Source organism: Aquarana catesbeiana, linkage group LG04 (genome assembly GCF_042186555.1).
Source record: "Aquarana catesbeiana isolate 2022-GZ linkage group LG04, ASM4218655v1, whole genome shotgun sequence".
NCBI lineage: Eukaryota > Metazoa > Chordata > Amphibia > Anura > Ranidae > Aquarana > Aquarana catesbeiana.
Window position 1 is genome coordinate 395,419,026 of NC_133327.1, and position 16,609 is coordinate 395,435,634.

At 38.7% G+C, this 16,609-nt stretch overlaps 1 protein-coding gene across 1 annotated transcript in view; it reads right to left on the bottom strand.

The window, feature by feature from the left end:
* Positions 1 to 11,752: 11,752 nt before the first annotated feature.
* Positions 11,753 to 16,609, bottom strand: part of LOC141141258 (uncharacterized) — a 191,424-nt gene continuing 186,567 nt past the window's right edge. Inside the window, exon 62 of the mRNA XM_073628938.1 lies at positions 11,753 to 15,755. Within this exon, the coding sequence (XP_073485039.1) occupies positions 15,613 to 15,755 (143 nt within the window). The 3' untranslated portion in view covers positions 11,753 to 15,612. The remainder of the gene's footprint in view (positions 15,756 to 16,609) is intronic.

The window sequence follows — 16,609 nt, forward strand, 5'->3', positions numbered from 1 at the left end:
TTTAGCTGAACACTATGCAGAGGTCACACTAAACTAACTTGTAGCTTTAGCTGAACACTGTGAGGAGGACGCACTACCCTAACTTGTAGCTTTAGCTGAACACTGTGCAGAGGCCACACTAAACTAACTTGTAGCTTAAGCTGAACACTGTGAGGAGGACGCACTACACTAACTTGTGGTTTTAGCTGAACACTGTTCAGAGGACGCACTACACTAACTTGTAGTTTTAGCTGAACACTGTGAGGAGGACGCACTACACTAACTTGTAGTTTTAGCTGAACACTGTGAGGAGGATGCACTGTACTAACTTGTAGCTTTAGCTAAACACTGTGCAGAGGTCGCACTACACTAACTTGTAGTTTTAGCTGAACACTGTTCAGAGGACGCACTACACTAACTTTTAGCTTTAGTTGAACACTATGCAGAGGTCGCACTACACTAACTTGTAGTTTTAGCTGAACACTGTGAGGAGGACGCACTACCCTAACTTTTAGCTTTAGCTGAACACTGTGAGGAGGACGCACTATCCTAACTTGTAGCTTTAACTGAACACTGTGCAGAGGTCACACTAAACTAACTTGTAGCTTTATCTGAACACTGTGAGAAGGACGCACTACACTAACTTGTAGTTTTAGCTGAACACTGTTCAGAGGACGCATTACACTAACTTTTAGTTTTAGCTGAACACTTTGAGGAGGACGCACTACACTAACTTGTAGCTTTAGCTGAACACTGTGCAGAGGTCGCACTACACTAACTTGTAGTTTTAGCTGAACACTGTGAGGAGGACGCACTACACTAACTTGTAGCTTTAGCTGAACACTGTGCAGAGGTCGCACTACACTAACTTGTAGTTTTAGCTGAACACTGTGAGGAGGACGCACTACACCAACTTGTAGCTTTAGCTGAACACTGTGAGGAGGACGCACTACCCAAACTTGTAGCTTTAGCTGAACAATGTGCAGAGGTCACACTAAACTAACTTGTAGCTTTAACTGAACACTGTGAGGAGGACTCACTACACTAACTCTAAATAGTCCAGCTGCCTGACTGTGGTACTAATAGGATCAAAAGAACACCAGCAATTTTCTTCAGGTAGCTGAAAATACTGTAACAAGACAAGCCTGCCTGTCAGTAGGAAGATAACAGGAATGGATATAGCTAAACTGAATACAGTGTATATATATATATATATATATATATATATATATATATATATATATATACAATATATATATATATACAACACCTGGGATGCATATATATACACAATACACTGTAAGTGCAGCTAACTCACTGACTGTCCTGCCTAATCTAGCTAACTCAAATGAAGTGATGGGCCGTGATGCGGCACACGAATTTGGCGCGAACGGCCCATAACGTTCGCAATTCTGCGAACGATCGAACAGCCGATGTTCGAGTCGAACATAGGTTCGACTCGAACGCGAAGCTCATCCCTAATTTAGACATTTAGGACCTGAGTCAGGAATTATGTTTAACAACATAGGGGAATGAGACAACTTCTCTACATGAAACAGCATGTTTGGAATTTGAACCCAGACCCTCAGAGATGCTAAGCAGAAGTTCAAACTTCTAAGCCATGAAGCTGCCACATGTGGAAACCTTCTACTAGGCATGGGCTTCGACTCGAACATTGGCTGTTCGCAAGTTCGCCGAACAGCGAACAAATTGGGGTGTTCGCGGCAAATTCGAATGCCGCAGAACACCCTTTAAAAGTCTATGGGAGAAATCAAAAGTGCTAATTTTAAAGGCTTATATGCAAGTTATTGTCATACAAAGTATTTGGGGACCCGGGTCCTGCCCAAGGGGACATGGATCAATGCAAAAAAAAGTTTTAAAAACGGCCGTTTTTTCAGGAGCAGTGATTTTAATAATGCTTAAAGTCAAACAATAAAAGTGTAATATCCCTTTAAATTTCGTACCTGGGGGTATCTATAGTATGCCTGTAAAGGGGCGCATGTTTCCCGTGTTTAGAACAGTCTGACAGCAAAATGACATTTCGAAGGAAAAATTCCATTTAAAACTACCCGCGGCTATTGCATTGCCGACAATACACATAGAAGTTCATTGATAAAAACGGCATGGGAATTCAAATGTGTGATAGGACTTTGTTGTCAGAAATTCCGACCGTGTGTGGGCTCCATCACACATTTTCCATCAGAATTTCCGACACACAAAGTTTGAGAGCTTGCTATAAAATTTTCCGACAACAAAATCCGGAAATTCCAATCGTGTGTACACAAATCTGACGCACATTGTGCCATGCATGCTCAGAATAAATTAAGAGATGAAAGCTATTGGCTACTGCCCCATTTATAGTTCCGACATACGTGTTTTACGTCACCGCGTTTAGAATGATTGGATTTTCCGACAACTTTGTGTGAATGCAAGACAAGTTTGAGCCAACATCCATCGGACAAAATCTATGGATTTTGTTGTCGGAATGTCTGACCGTGTGTACAGGGCATAAGGGATTGGGCGCTCTTTGTTTTCAGGGAGATATAGTAAATTCGATTTTGGGAGTATTTTTTCACCAGTGCTATAGTGAATACCATTTTAGCTCAGCGCTATAGTAAATGACCCCCCCACTGTAGCTGAAAAATATCTTATTAAAATGACAGTTTTGTTAAGAAAAATTGTACATTTCCCACATGTGACACATATGACAAAAAACCCTTCAAAAATCTCCCTATACTCTTTAGTAAATACCTGGTTTTAAAAAATAGGGTAATTTTGTGGGTTTGTCCTGGTGCTTCAGGAAATTCAACATGTATTGTATGACCCTTGAAATCTTGAGGGCGTTCATTGGATTTTTAGTCTTTTTTGGTGGTGTTTGCACTGTTCTGACTTTTTAGGGTTTTAAGAAACATGATAGGCAGACAGAACATTTCAAATATATGCAGTATACTATAGTTTGTAGACTCTCACTTTCACAGACCAAATTTGCAGCAGCAGCAGCAACAGAATACATTTTTAATTAAGGGACACTTTGTTTTTCAAAATGTATGTTTTTTTTTCCTTTTCATATAGTAAAAATAAAATATAAAAAACAGTGGGTATTAAATATTACCAAAAGAAAGCTCTATATGTTTTAAAAAAATGTTGTAACATTTCCCCGTGTGCAGTAATTTTGAGTCAAACCATCAGAGCACTGAAAACTGAAATATGGCCTGGAAAGGAAGGAGGGAGGGATAACATATTGGTACTGACATGGTCAAGTTAAGGTTTTTCAGAATTTCCCTGCAAACTGAACCCAGAAGTATTCACTCATCCCTTCCCATCAGAATTTCAGGGTGATTGTATGGGAGCTGTCGAAACAAATTGCAATATACTGTAAGTAGTTTGATACCCAAGCTTGCCTACAGGACTTGGTCTGAGGTAGGATTCATTTGTTGTTTCATACTCAAACCTTTTTGGTATTTTTCATCAGTATAGTGCATACAAAATAAAAAGAAGACACAGGTACTGTATGTCGGTGAACTTGCACATTATTAATCTTGTCTTTTGTTTGGTGTACTTCTTTTTTAACTACCGCTTATCATTTTATATTTGGCTTTCTGAAAAATAGAAAATAAATATTACTAAGGTGACTGTAAAATAGAAACAAAATAGACTTCATTGTTTATCAAACTGTATTGCTTTTTATAGCCATGCATTGTAAATTCTCATTTTTGATCGTATCAAAAAGGTACCCAATCTATCCTGCTGTTTCAAAACTCTATAAATTCTTTTGAAATTGAAAGCCATCTATGGATCTTTCTTTTCAATTACTTTAATTATACCAAAAGTGTAATGTGAGAGTTTGGCTGACCAGATTGAATAATTGTTGTTTTAGAAGCTTTAATTTAACCCTCTTGATTAGGGATGGGCTTTATGTTTGGGTCGAACATGAGTTCGACTCGAACATTGGCTGTTCACCAGTTCGCCGAACAGCAAACAATTTGGGGTGTTCGCAGCAAATTCAAAAGCCGCGGAACACTCTTTAAAAGTCTATGGGAGAAATAAAAAGTGCTAATTTTAAAGGCTTATATGCATGGTATTGTCATAAAAAGCGTTTGGGGACCGGGGTTCTGCCCCAGGGGACATGTATCAATGCAAAAAGAAGTTTTAAAAATAGCAGTTTTTTCAGGAGCAGTGATTTTAATGGTATGGAATTTAGGGGGACCCCCACGCCATTTTTAAAAAAAATTTTGACGTGTGGTTTCCCTTAATATCCATACCAGACCTGAAGGGTCTGGTATGGAATTTAGGGGGACCTCCAGGCATTTTTTTTCAATTTTGGTTCGGGGTTCCCCTGTGGGGATCTCCAATGCTGTTTTTATCAATGAACTTTTATGTGTATTGTCGGACCGACAGTTCATTAATAGCCGCGAGTAGTTTTAAATGACTTTTTTCCTTTGAAATGCCATTTTGCTGTCAGACTGTTCTAAACACGGAAAACATGCGCCCCTTTACAGGCATACTATAGACACCCCCCAGGTATGAAATTTAAAGGAATATTACACTTTTATTGTTTCACTTTAAGCATTATTAAAATCACTGCTCCCGAAAAAACGGCCGTTTTTAAAACTTCTTTTTGCATTGATACATGTCCCCTGGGGCAGGACCCAAGTCCCCAAACACTTTTTATGACAATAGCTTCCATATAAGCTTTTAAAATGAGCACTTTTGATTATTCTTGTTCGTGTCCCATAGACTTTAACGGTGTTCCGTGTTCGAACAAATTTTTTGCCTGTTCACAAGTTCTGCTGCGAACCTAACCCAGGGGTGTTCGGCTCATCCCTACTCTTGATATGGGGAAACATAAATAACAAAGGGACCCAAAGTACTTTCCACACAGGCCAGCTTTTCTTTGGGTGAAGAATCCCTCCATCAGGACCTACTTTGATTCAGGATTGCTCCAGGTGTACAAGGAAAACAAAATGGTGCTGATCTTCTCACCCAGTCTGCCTACAGACAACAACCAGTGCTAATGGATACATTTAAAGGGGACTCTTGCTTTTCCCCAGAAAACTCAACCCCTCTGAGTCAACATCTTGCTTCCAGAAACACTTCTGCACCAACACCAACAACTTGCCTTGTGATTGTCATTGACCCACCCTGGTCCCCCCTCTGCACCAGATGCAACAGATCATTTAGCAGTGAAGTGCAAAATGTAATTATACAATTGTAGTGTGGACCATAGCCCTTCAGGATAGAAGCATGCATGCAGCACCCTACCGAGATATCATGTGACTAAGTTTGAGGTCAGTAAGCTTCACAATCAAATTATATATCATAGACTTCACAGATCTGGGATTTTTAGAGACACCTGAAATATTGAGAAAATCTCGGCAAGCAAAACAACATTAGAATAAGAGATCTAAAGTCACTTGGACCTCACATTGGTCTTACAGGCTATATGTTATAACATCCTGACCTGTCCTATGGCTAACCTGACAAAAATTGACCATGCTTTCTGGGCCTTATGATCCTCAGGTTAACTTTCTTGACCCAGTGATGGCATTTCTAGACTCCTCAATGTTCCACTTAATGAGGAGCTAATGAGTATAGCATGAATCATGGGTACTGTATGGAGTTTGGTGGAGCAGAGATCCAACTGGTCCCCAATATTTTGTGTAAGGGATATTAATTCCAGATCATTGGGGCCTACCCTTTAGCCTTGTAGCTTTCAATAAAGGATGGCCTGCCAAACTGCATTTTCTGGAGGACTTGCAAATCTATTGTAAAACCCTGGGTATCTAGTGTCTGGTGATTCAAGCCTGGGACTCCCTCCCTGAGTCCACTACTGAAGATTTCACCTGGCAGGTAGTGCAACATGAAATGTACCTCAGACAACTTTCCTTCTCCTTCTATGTGCCTCTGGCTCTTTGCACTCAGTGTTAATACTGAGTCTAAATGGTGTGCACCCACATACCTATTGACATACTAAGTGTCTATCCTTTGAAGACTTTACAGTTTACTTGTATGCTTTGGCTTATTATGGACCACTCTGCTGGTCAAATCCCTGAAGGCTCCATATATCACTCTTTACATGCCATTGTCCCAGGACATACAGTGCTGTAAAAAAGTATTTGGCCCTTCCTGGTTTTAATTTTTTTTTCCATATTTCTCACACTTAAATGATTCAGATCATCAAACAAATTGTAATATTACACAAAGATAACCTGAGTAAATCCAAGATGCAGTTTTTAAATTATTATTTAATTCATTAAGGGAAAAAAGCTGTCCAAACCTGCCTGGCTGTATGTGAAAAAGTAATTGTCCCCTAAACCTAATAACTGGTTGTGCCACCCTTGCAATCAAGCATTTGGGATAACTGGCAATGAGTCTTTCACATTGCTGTGGAGTAATTTTGGCTCACTCTTCTTTGCAGAATTGTTTTAATTCAGCCACATTGGAGGGTTTTCCAGCATGAATGACCTGTGTAAGGTCATGATACAGCGTCTCAATTGGATTTAAGTCTGGACTTTGACCAAGCCACTCCAAAACCTAGATTTTGCTTTGTTTGAGCTATTTGGAGGAAGACTTGCTGTTGTGTTTCGGATCATTGTGCTGCTGCATAACCCAAGTGCACTTGAGTTTGAAGTCACGAATTGATGGCTGGACATTCTCCTTTAGGATTTAAAAACTGCATTTTGTATTTACTCGGGTTATCTTTGTGTAATAAAAAAATTAGTTTGATGATCTGAGTCATTTAAGTGTGGCAAATATGGAAAAAAATAAAAAATCAGAAAGGGAGCAAATACTTTTTCACACAATTGTAGCTGCAGTACTAATCTACCTAAGAGACATTGGGTATCAAGGGAAGAGGGGAAAAGTTTGTACATTTCTTTTCAAAAGCGATACATTTTTGTGTTATCTTTTATACCTGATTTACAGTATACAGTATTTTCCCCCTTTTTTACAAATTGTATGTATATACAGTCAGGTCCATAAATATTGGGACATCAACACAATTCTAATCTTTTTAGCTCTATACACCACCACAATGGATTTAACTGAAACGAACAAGATGTGCTTTAACTGCAGACTTTCAGCTTTAATTTGAGGGTATTTACATCCAAATCAGGTGAACAGTGTAGGAATTACAACAGTTTGTATATATGCCTTCCACTTTTTAAGGGACCAAAAGTAATGGGACAGATTAACAATCATCCATCAAACTTTTACTTTTTAATACTTGGTTGCAAATCCTTTGCAGTCAATTACAGCCTGAAGTCTGGAATGCATAGACATCACCAGACGCTAGGTTTCATCCCTGGTGATGCTCTGGCAGGCCTCTACTGCAACTGTCTTCAGTTCCTGCTTGTTCTTGGGGCATTTTCCCTTCAGTTTTGTTTTCAGCAAGTGAAAAGCATGCTCAATCGGATACAGGTCAGGTGATTGACTTGGCCATTGCATAACATTCCACTTCTTTCCCTTAAAAAACTCTTTGGTTGCTTTCGCAGTATGCTTCGGGTCATTGTCCATCTGCACTGTGAAGCATTGTCCAATGAGTTCTGAAGCATTTTGCTGAATATGAGCAGATAATATTGCCCGAAACACTTCAGAATTCATCCTGCTGCTTTTGTCAGCAGTCACATCATCAATAAATACAAGAGAACCAGTTCCATTGGCAACCATACATGCCCACATCATGACACTACCACCACCATGCTTCACTGATGAGATGGTATGCTTTGAATCATGAGCAGTTCCTTTCCTTCTCCATACTCTTCTCTTCCCATCACTCTGGTACAAGTTGATCTTGGTCTCATCTGTCCATAGGATGTTGTTCCAGAACTGTGAAGGCTTTTTTAGATGTTGTTTGGCAAACTCTAATCTGGGCGTCCTGTTTTTGAGGCTCACCAATGGTTTACATCTTGTGGTGAACCTTCTGTATTCACTCTGGTGAAGTCTTCTCTTCATTGTTGACTTTGACACACATACACCTACCTCCTGGAGAGTGTTCTTGATCTGGCCAACTGTTGTTAAGGGTGTTTTCTTCACCAGGGAAAAAATCCTTCGGTCATTCACCACAGTTGTTTTCCGTGGTCTTCTGGGTCTTTTGGTGTTGCTTTCTTTTTAAGATTGTTCCAAACAGTTGATTTGGCCACACCTAATGTTTTTGCTATCTCTCTGATGGGTTTGTTTTGTTTTTTCAGCCTATTGATGGCTTACTTCACTGATAGTGACAGCTCTTTGGATCTCATATTGAGAGTTGACAGCAACAGATTCCAAATGCAAATAGCACACTTGAAATTAACTTTGGACCTTTTATCTGCTTCTTGTAATTGGGATAATGAGGGAATAACACACACCTGGCCATGGAACAGCTGAGCAGCCAATTGTCCCATTACTTTTGGTCCTTTAAAAAGTGGGAGGCACATATACAAACTGTTGTAATTCCTACAACGTTCACCTGATTTGGATGTAAATACCCTCAAATTAAAACTGAAAGTCTGCAGTTAAAGCACATCTTGTCCGTTTTATTTCAAATCCATTGTGGTGGTGTATAGAGCCAAAAAGGTTAGAATTGTGTCGATGTCCCAATATTTATGGACCTGACTGTAAAAAATGCGTACTGTAAGACTATAGCTACTTTGCTTGGCCTAGAGTTATGTTGTTGTTTAGACAGGCACAGAGGTGCCAGATTAGGCTGTCCACCATGTCTTCCACAAAGGCTTCCAAATTGTTTTGCTTTTGTGGACTTCGGTCTCCTCGGCTCTTGTTGTTCACAACGACAATTCAAAACCTACTGTGAGAGACCTTGGATTGGGTTTGACTTTTGTTTTATATGTTTAATTTTAATGCTTTTTTTCTGTTGTTTCTGTGTCTCTACATGCTCTCCTACACTATCCCCCGTCCCTGTGGCTGCTTAGGAGGGCTTGTTTCTTGGTGGAGGACCTATCTAGGATTTTCCCCAAAAAATGGGAGGAGAGCATAGTTCTCCACATCTGCTAGCTACCACAAGCATAGACTGACCCTACAGGAATTTAGTAGACACAAAGCGGGCATTGTCTTCATACAGGAGACTCCTAATACTCCTTAAATCATTTTTCTTTGCCAGCTTTTTCTCTGTTTTTGATTGAACATCCCTACCTATTACTCATAGAAAACTTTAATCTAACATTTTATTCTGTTATTGAGAAACACCGTAGTCTCCAATTTTCATACGATAAGTAGGACTAGTCATGTCCCTGTCACCGCTGACCTGACTTTTCGACTCCAACAGTACAAGCTTATGCCATTGGTAAGGTAATTCGTTTTTTTGCTGAAATATGGTGTCACTAGGACACAATTATAACAAACTATTCAGCAGTATTTTATGAAAAATTCCACCTGGGGCCCACATGTTGTTACCTAATGGGAATCTCACAAGGAGGCTAATTGCAGGCTATGTATTGTGGTGGCTTTGCACCTTAAAAATCAATTGTGCTCTCCAACAACATCTCACAAAAAAGCTCAGTCTTGTGGATTCCCAGCTACAAGCTCCATCCACAGTAGCTACCCTCTAAAAAATAATTTGACACAATGTCAAAAGGCTCTTGCTTGCTTGCAGAAATCTTATTATGGGGATATGCTGCTTTTTCTTTGAGCCAATGGGGCTATTACCATTCTCTGCTTTAGATTTTGTGCATATGCCTAAAGGGTAACTCCACTTTCGTAGACAAAAAAAAAAATAGCAAATAAAGAAAAAATAATATAGCGCATATAATTGGGACACAAGTCATATTGTAATTGAATGTTATTAAAAATGACCTTTCTTTTTCAATCTCCAGCCACTGTAATTTTCTGAGAATGCAATGTAATATGGCTACCTGGAGTTGTTATGTACACAGAATGTGAACTGACCACTCCGCAGAAACATAATTTTCTGCTTGTGTGATTGGCTCACCAATTTTCCCAGAAGTCTACACTAAGATACAAGTCAGATTTCAGGCATCCCTGCAACAAAAATGTCATTTTTGGAGAGATACTTTTAATAGGAACACGTCTAAAGGGATGCAGGCCCAGCAGCTTTCCTCATTAGTGCTCTGCAGCTGCACAGCTGACAGTTAATTATGAAACCACTCCCATTAGACTCACTCAGTACAGAGGCACAGAGAAACACAGAGGGATTTCTTCAGAATAACAAAAGATAGGACTCTGCAACAAAGGTTGTTATAATTCTTGCAATGTACATAGATTACCCAGAGAGGAATGTTTTTTTTCTCAACAAAAGTGGCGTTATGCTTTAAGCTGAGTGGACTATATTTGCTCACTATTTAATAAATGCTCTTATCTCTGTGATGTAAAGCCTTCCTGGTTCCCCCTCTTGGGCTCTAATATCCAGTGTGGTTCAGTATAGTTTACTTTTGTTTTTGATATGTATCTTGCTGCAGTTATATATTTTTTTATGAGTTATGTAAAGTGAGATACATATGGTATATCAATGGTGACATCAATAGTGGGGTGTGAGATGTGGTTTTTGTCTCTTTGCTGGTCTGGGGCTGTCTCTTTGCTTGTTTGGGGCTCTTTGCTGGACTGAGGCTGTCTCTTTGCTGGTCTGGGGCTGTCTCTTTGCTGGACTGAGGCTGTCTCTTTGCTGGGCTGAGGCTGTCGCTTTGCTAGACTGGGGCTGTCTCTTTGCTGGACTAGGGCTGTCTCTTTGCTGGATTGGAGTGGTCATTTTGCTGGACTGGGGCTGTCTCTTTTCTGGACTGAGGCTGTCTCTTTGCTGGACTGATGCTGTCTTTTTGCTGGATTGAGGCTGTCTCTTTGCTGGTCTGGGTCTGTCTCTTTGCTGGTTTAGGGCTGTCTCTTTGCTGGACTAAGGCTGTCTCTTTGCTGGTCTGGGGCTGTCTCTTTGCTGGTCTGGGGCTGTCTCTTTGTTGGTTTGAGGCTGCCTCTTTGCTGGACTGAAGCTGTCTCTTTGCTGGACTGAGGCTGTCTCTTTGCTGGTCTGGGGCTGTCTCCTTGCTGGTCTGGGGCTGTCTCTTTGCTGGTCTGGGACTGTCTCTTTGCTGGATTGGGCATGTCTCTTTGCTGGTCTGGGGCTGTCTTTTTGCTGGATGGGGATGTCTCTTTGCTATATGGGCATGGGTCCTGGGATGAATATCCCATCACCAACTACCCCCATGAACACCCCCCCATCTCTGCCCTTACACCCCCCCAGTCTAACATGCCCAGGCAAATTTTTTTGTCCCAGTCTGTGCCTGGGTATTTGTACTGGGTTGCAAATCCCACTAGTGGCAGGTATATTGGAGAGTAAGGTGTGTGTACTAGAATGAAGATCCCACTGATGATAGGATAATAGAAGGTGAGGTTTGTGTACTTGGGTATATATCTCTCTAGTGACATGGATACTGGGAAGTGAGAAACATGTAATGAGTACAGATCTTTCAGGTGGCATGAAAACTGCATATGTGAAGTGAAGTGTGTGTACTGGGATGCATGTCTCACTGGTCACAATAACACCGGGTGATAAGCTATGTATATTTTAGGTGAAAATCGAATTGGTCATTCCTCTTGCAGTTCGTTTCTTTTATAAGTGGAAATCACCTTCTTTGTTGACAGTTTCCTCTCCTTCATTTCCCTTACCGTATATGAAATTAATCAGTGATTTCTTTAAATTTCAGTAGAATTTATTTACATATATATATTTCACCTGTGTAAAATAAATTGATACATTAATGCATAGACTGATAGACAGATATCACAGTATTTTAAAGAGAAAAAAAGACAACTCAGAAAGAAATTTCAAAGCTTTTTCTAGTGCTCAGATCAAGTTTATTTTCATTTCCCAGTTGCACACTACTTTGGCAAGAAATAAAATATTTTATGAATCAAAAATTACAGCAGCAGTTTCTTTTAAGACTACACTTTGTAAACATGCCTCACAAAAACATCTCCAAATGAAATGACAGTCAGGAGGATGAAGAAGAGTAATACATCATGGAAAATACACTGCAACTCCCAGCATAATTTCCATGGATTTGAAGTGAGAAAGTCGAGATTTATTTTGACATATCAGTTTAACAGAGAAAAATGTACAGCAATCCTTGCAGCCATCCCATTAAAGATATAATTTCTGGAGGGGGACAAGAGTTCAATGTGGAAAATGTCAATAAATATGATAATGACAGAAGATTATAAAGCGGGTAGACTTCATAAGCAATCAATACATTGCACTTTTCACATATGCAGGAGTCCCTCCAATGTTTCTATTGTTACTGGTTTCTTATGAGCAACTCAGCTCTCATCAAAGTGACAGCATACCACATAGCAGTAAAAGTGAACTGTCAAATTTTGTCACTTTCTTCACACATCTCTATAAATCTTTTGTATACTTACTTATGCTTTCTTAACAATAATCCATATAACAGCAATATAGTTTATCCCTTTTTACACTATAAGAGAGGTATCTAAGTTAATGCAGTGAACCTCAATAATTTGCAGGGATGTTAAATGTCAGAATGCCATTTTTCTGGACAACCAAACCAATTATCTGTAAACCTTTATGTTATGATACATACTGGCTGTATGTTATTGTTCTAAGAACCCAACAGCTCAGGGTCTGAAAATATTGTATTATATATGATCATCTGAGAACCCTAGACATACTTCTGATCCACACTTTGGCCCTTTGGAGTTAAATGATGTTTTCTTTTTTCATTAAAACTAAATCAGGTTTGATTTTATACACTATGCTTACATTGTGAGCTGGTTGGGTCTGTAATGAGTAAGGGTACTATTTGCTACAGTATTATTTTGGATTTGTGTACCATAGTTGAATCCTGTGTCAGAAAACCTATGTTCTCAGAGGTCATAATTATATTTCCTGATATAGACCCAAAAATGAACTTTCAGTTAATGTACATTATGCAATAAAGTTTGCAATTTGTGTAACTGCCAGTTAATCAATTGTACTAAACAGATTTGCCTCTGTAAATTGTTTCTAAAACAGATAAAGCTACAGACCACTTTCCATGTAAGTACAATAAAAAATGTCATGCACTAGCTTCACATACTGTTAAATCCATCGGTTACATGTAAAATTATGTTAACATAAAAACATGAATACATTCACATGTGTGGTGAGCTGAGTACTGCTCTTGATTAAAAAGTAACACTACCCAAATCAGTAGGGCAGGGTTTGAGTCTCTGAAGAGTACTTATCGTGGGATCCAAGCGGGGAGAGTCCAACACAGCTCTACTGTTATCAATGACCTATGGGAATTTACCATTTTTTCCTTAGAGGAATCTACTAGAGGAAAAATGTTAAAGTATTTCTGTGTTCTGCACCCTCTCCATGTTAGCATATGGAGAACTCATTTAAGCCAGTTGGTCCTAAAAACTCAGAAAAAATTAGGGAGTGAGGAATCTCACTGCTGGGGTCCCCGACAGCACTAAGGAATTGGTGAAGGAGCAAATGATATCCCACATTGCCTATAACAAAACATTTCCAATTAGGTAGAATTGTTCTTATTTTGAAACCTATAACACTAAAGTCAGTCATATTCTATGCAAAGCCTTTCAATTTGTCATGCCATGTTGTCTGTGAACTGTACAACAATACGCAGGCATCTTCACTTTTCCCTGTCATATAGCTGATTGAAGTTGGAAGCAAATTTAGTTTTAAATTCATAATTAGAACCAGTCTGCTAGGATGTTAACTGTATTGGGATGGGAGCAGGCCTTAGACAATGGCATAGAGGAAGCACTCTGGAGGGTACCCACTTTACTCTGCTGGGACGCAGTCAAATAGAAGGAATAAGAGCAGCTGTCTGGAAACAGATTAATTTACATGAATGCATATTCAGTCACTTTCACTCACTGTGGCCCAGCTGGTGACACTGCTATTCTACACATCTCTACAGCTCTCAACCAACATATTTATACTAGTGCCAGAGCTGCAGACACATGCACCAATGAGCATGATGTTTTCCTGACTGCATTTAAACACTAGAGACATTATGTTCATATAAGTCATCAAGTCTTGAAATCATCAATGAGATTATCCACTATAATGCATAGTATGGCATTCTCTGCTTATTCTTGCCTACTTTTGTTTCCTTGTTCCTTTGCTTTTGATGGATAAACACTGTTAAGTTTAGTGCCACTGTTTACTATGAATTGCAAATTATTTTAGCGTTGAAAAACACTTTTATGTTGTAAAAAGGCTCATGTAGTCATTATGCTTGAGGCATTAAATATCCAACAAAAGGCACATGTTCAAACGCACAAAGCAGCATTTTGCTTTACATTCACAGCAGCACAATTCTCAGCTAAGCAAACATAAAACACAATGGTGAAATGTGGCGGTAAGAAGATTTGTTTAGAGAATCCCTGTGCCCATCTAGTCTCTGTACAGTGAGCACTACTCATAAAAAGTCCTCACCACCATCACATATAAAGTCTATAATAGCAAATCAAACATGATACTTTACAAAAAGCATTTTGCCAATTTTTATGTACAATATAGCTTGTGAATTATTGCTGACTGAAACCAATCTACTAAAGCAAATGCAAAAAGCCACAACCAAAATATTTAAATTAGCCTAGTAAAGGCAAAATATAACGAAAGTTATAGAACATCTTCAGCAGCATGACACCAGCCTCTTGTTAATAAATCTTTTATATCAGTCTACTTTACCAAGCCTTTGTTTAAGGGCATTGAATAAGGGGTGTTGCATCCATGTGCACCTTTACAATAATTACAGGGAGTGTTTGTCTATTGGGATTCATACACCCTAGCAACAAATTTAAAATATAATAGTCCAACTGTATTGGACTTATATAGACAGGAAAGAATGTGAAGGTGCATTATTATATGTATGCACTATGCAAATGTCTATTTATTCCTGTACAAGAATTGTTTTAGCTCCTATCCACTGTCCAAGTATGGATGAATATATTATTGGTCACTTTTTGCCAGTGAATCCCTTGAAAATCTAACATTGTTTAATATAATATAGTATAATATCATAATTTGCCTTGTATAGACATTATAAATACTTCAAGAGAGGCCTTTAAGACATGTGCCCAGAGGTATTCATTTATGATATGAGTATCTGATGTTATGTGTTAATGGGCTATTAACTGTTCAACAGCTTAGCACCATTTAGTCAATGCTAACCGCCACATTTTATTACTCTGTAAACTTGAAACTGCAGCGGTGCAGCTCTTAATAAAATAAAGCTCCTTTTTCAAGAAAATCCATAATGTAGTTTGCCTAGAAAAGTAAAAATGAATTGCCTGTCACTGTTATTAGCACAATAATGTGAAATGTTAATTTGAATGTAACAAACATATTGAGTTTCAACATTAGGGTTTTCCTTGTGCTAACTGGTGACAAAGCAGTAAATGCAATAAGACGTGAACATGCTTTGTTTTGCAGTTTGCAGTCAGTTCTTCATAGCTAGGCTATCTTACATTATTACATAATGAAGGACCATGTGCCATTGTCATGACACATTCCTCCTATATGTCATTCTCCTTTCTTATTCTCATGACACTTAAAACTGTAAAATTCTTTCTCTGTCTAGTGACCTGTTACTAGGACACAGAGTGTAAAGACTACAGTCCTTTATAAAAGATTCCAAGAATATATATCTGGTATGTTTTTTAGTTTTCCACTGCTCCAGTCTTCATCTCATCAGCCTCGGAATGGCTTGCATATTGCTCCTGACTGTAGGCCGAGGTGAAGAAAGGAAGTCCATAGTTATTAAGTCCATCATAGATAAGGCTTTGGAAGTAGCTAAAAAGATCTGGAAAACAAGATAGTTTTCAAGCATTTAAACATAACTATCCAAAAACAAATTCATTTCCTTTTAACACAAAAATAGTTTTTGGAAAAGTACATGAAAATTGTAGGAAATAGTTTAAAAGTCGCTATCTTCTTTGTTGCTATTTTTTACAACATCTATTTTTTTCAACAACCATACTAAAATCAAGGTTACAAAAAAATCTGGACAAAAAAAAGAAAATAAACCTGTACTGAGAAAATGGAAGCTGCCATTGCAGACTTTTGAGCATGCCAGCTGAATAGCTTGCATGCTTTCTCAGCTACTTACCCAAAAATGTATGAATATCAAATGTTTTGGCTTTATGTCAGCTTTGCTCTTTTTGGGCAAACTTGATCATGGTCCCTTATTTAGAAAGTGTAATGCCAAAGACAGCCACCCAACTAGATTTTTTTATAAGCTTTAAATTGAAGCTCCATTCTTTTTCTTCCAGTACATAATTCTATTAACAATTAAAGGTTGCCAAATACAGTATATGACATCTTATTTCAGGTACCCCTAAAGTGTGTGCAGTACATGTATTGCCAGATTTCACAAGTTCTGTGTAAATGATTTACAAATGCCACTTTATCTTTCTAAGCAAATTCCTTACTCAATGTGTTGTTATAGAAATTCAGAACAAATACCCTTATAGCCCCATAGCCCTGGATCACTAAGCAGTTGTAGTACTTTTAACCATATACAGATGTTAAGTTCTTCGATTTGCAGGGCTTTGACACTCTTGCATAGACTCAGATAACATGATTTTACTATTCTATTCTGTCTAACTCATCAGGTTTTCAGGCACTTGGGGATAGTATATTCTGTGCTTTTTAGGC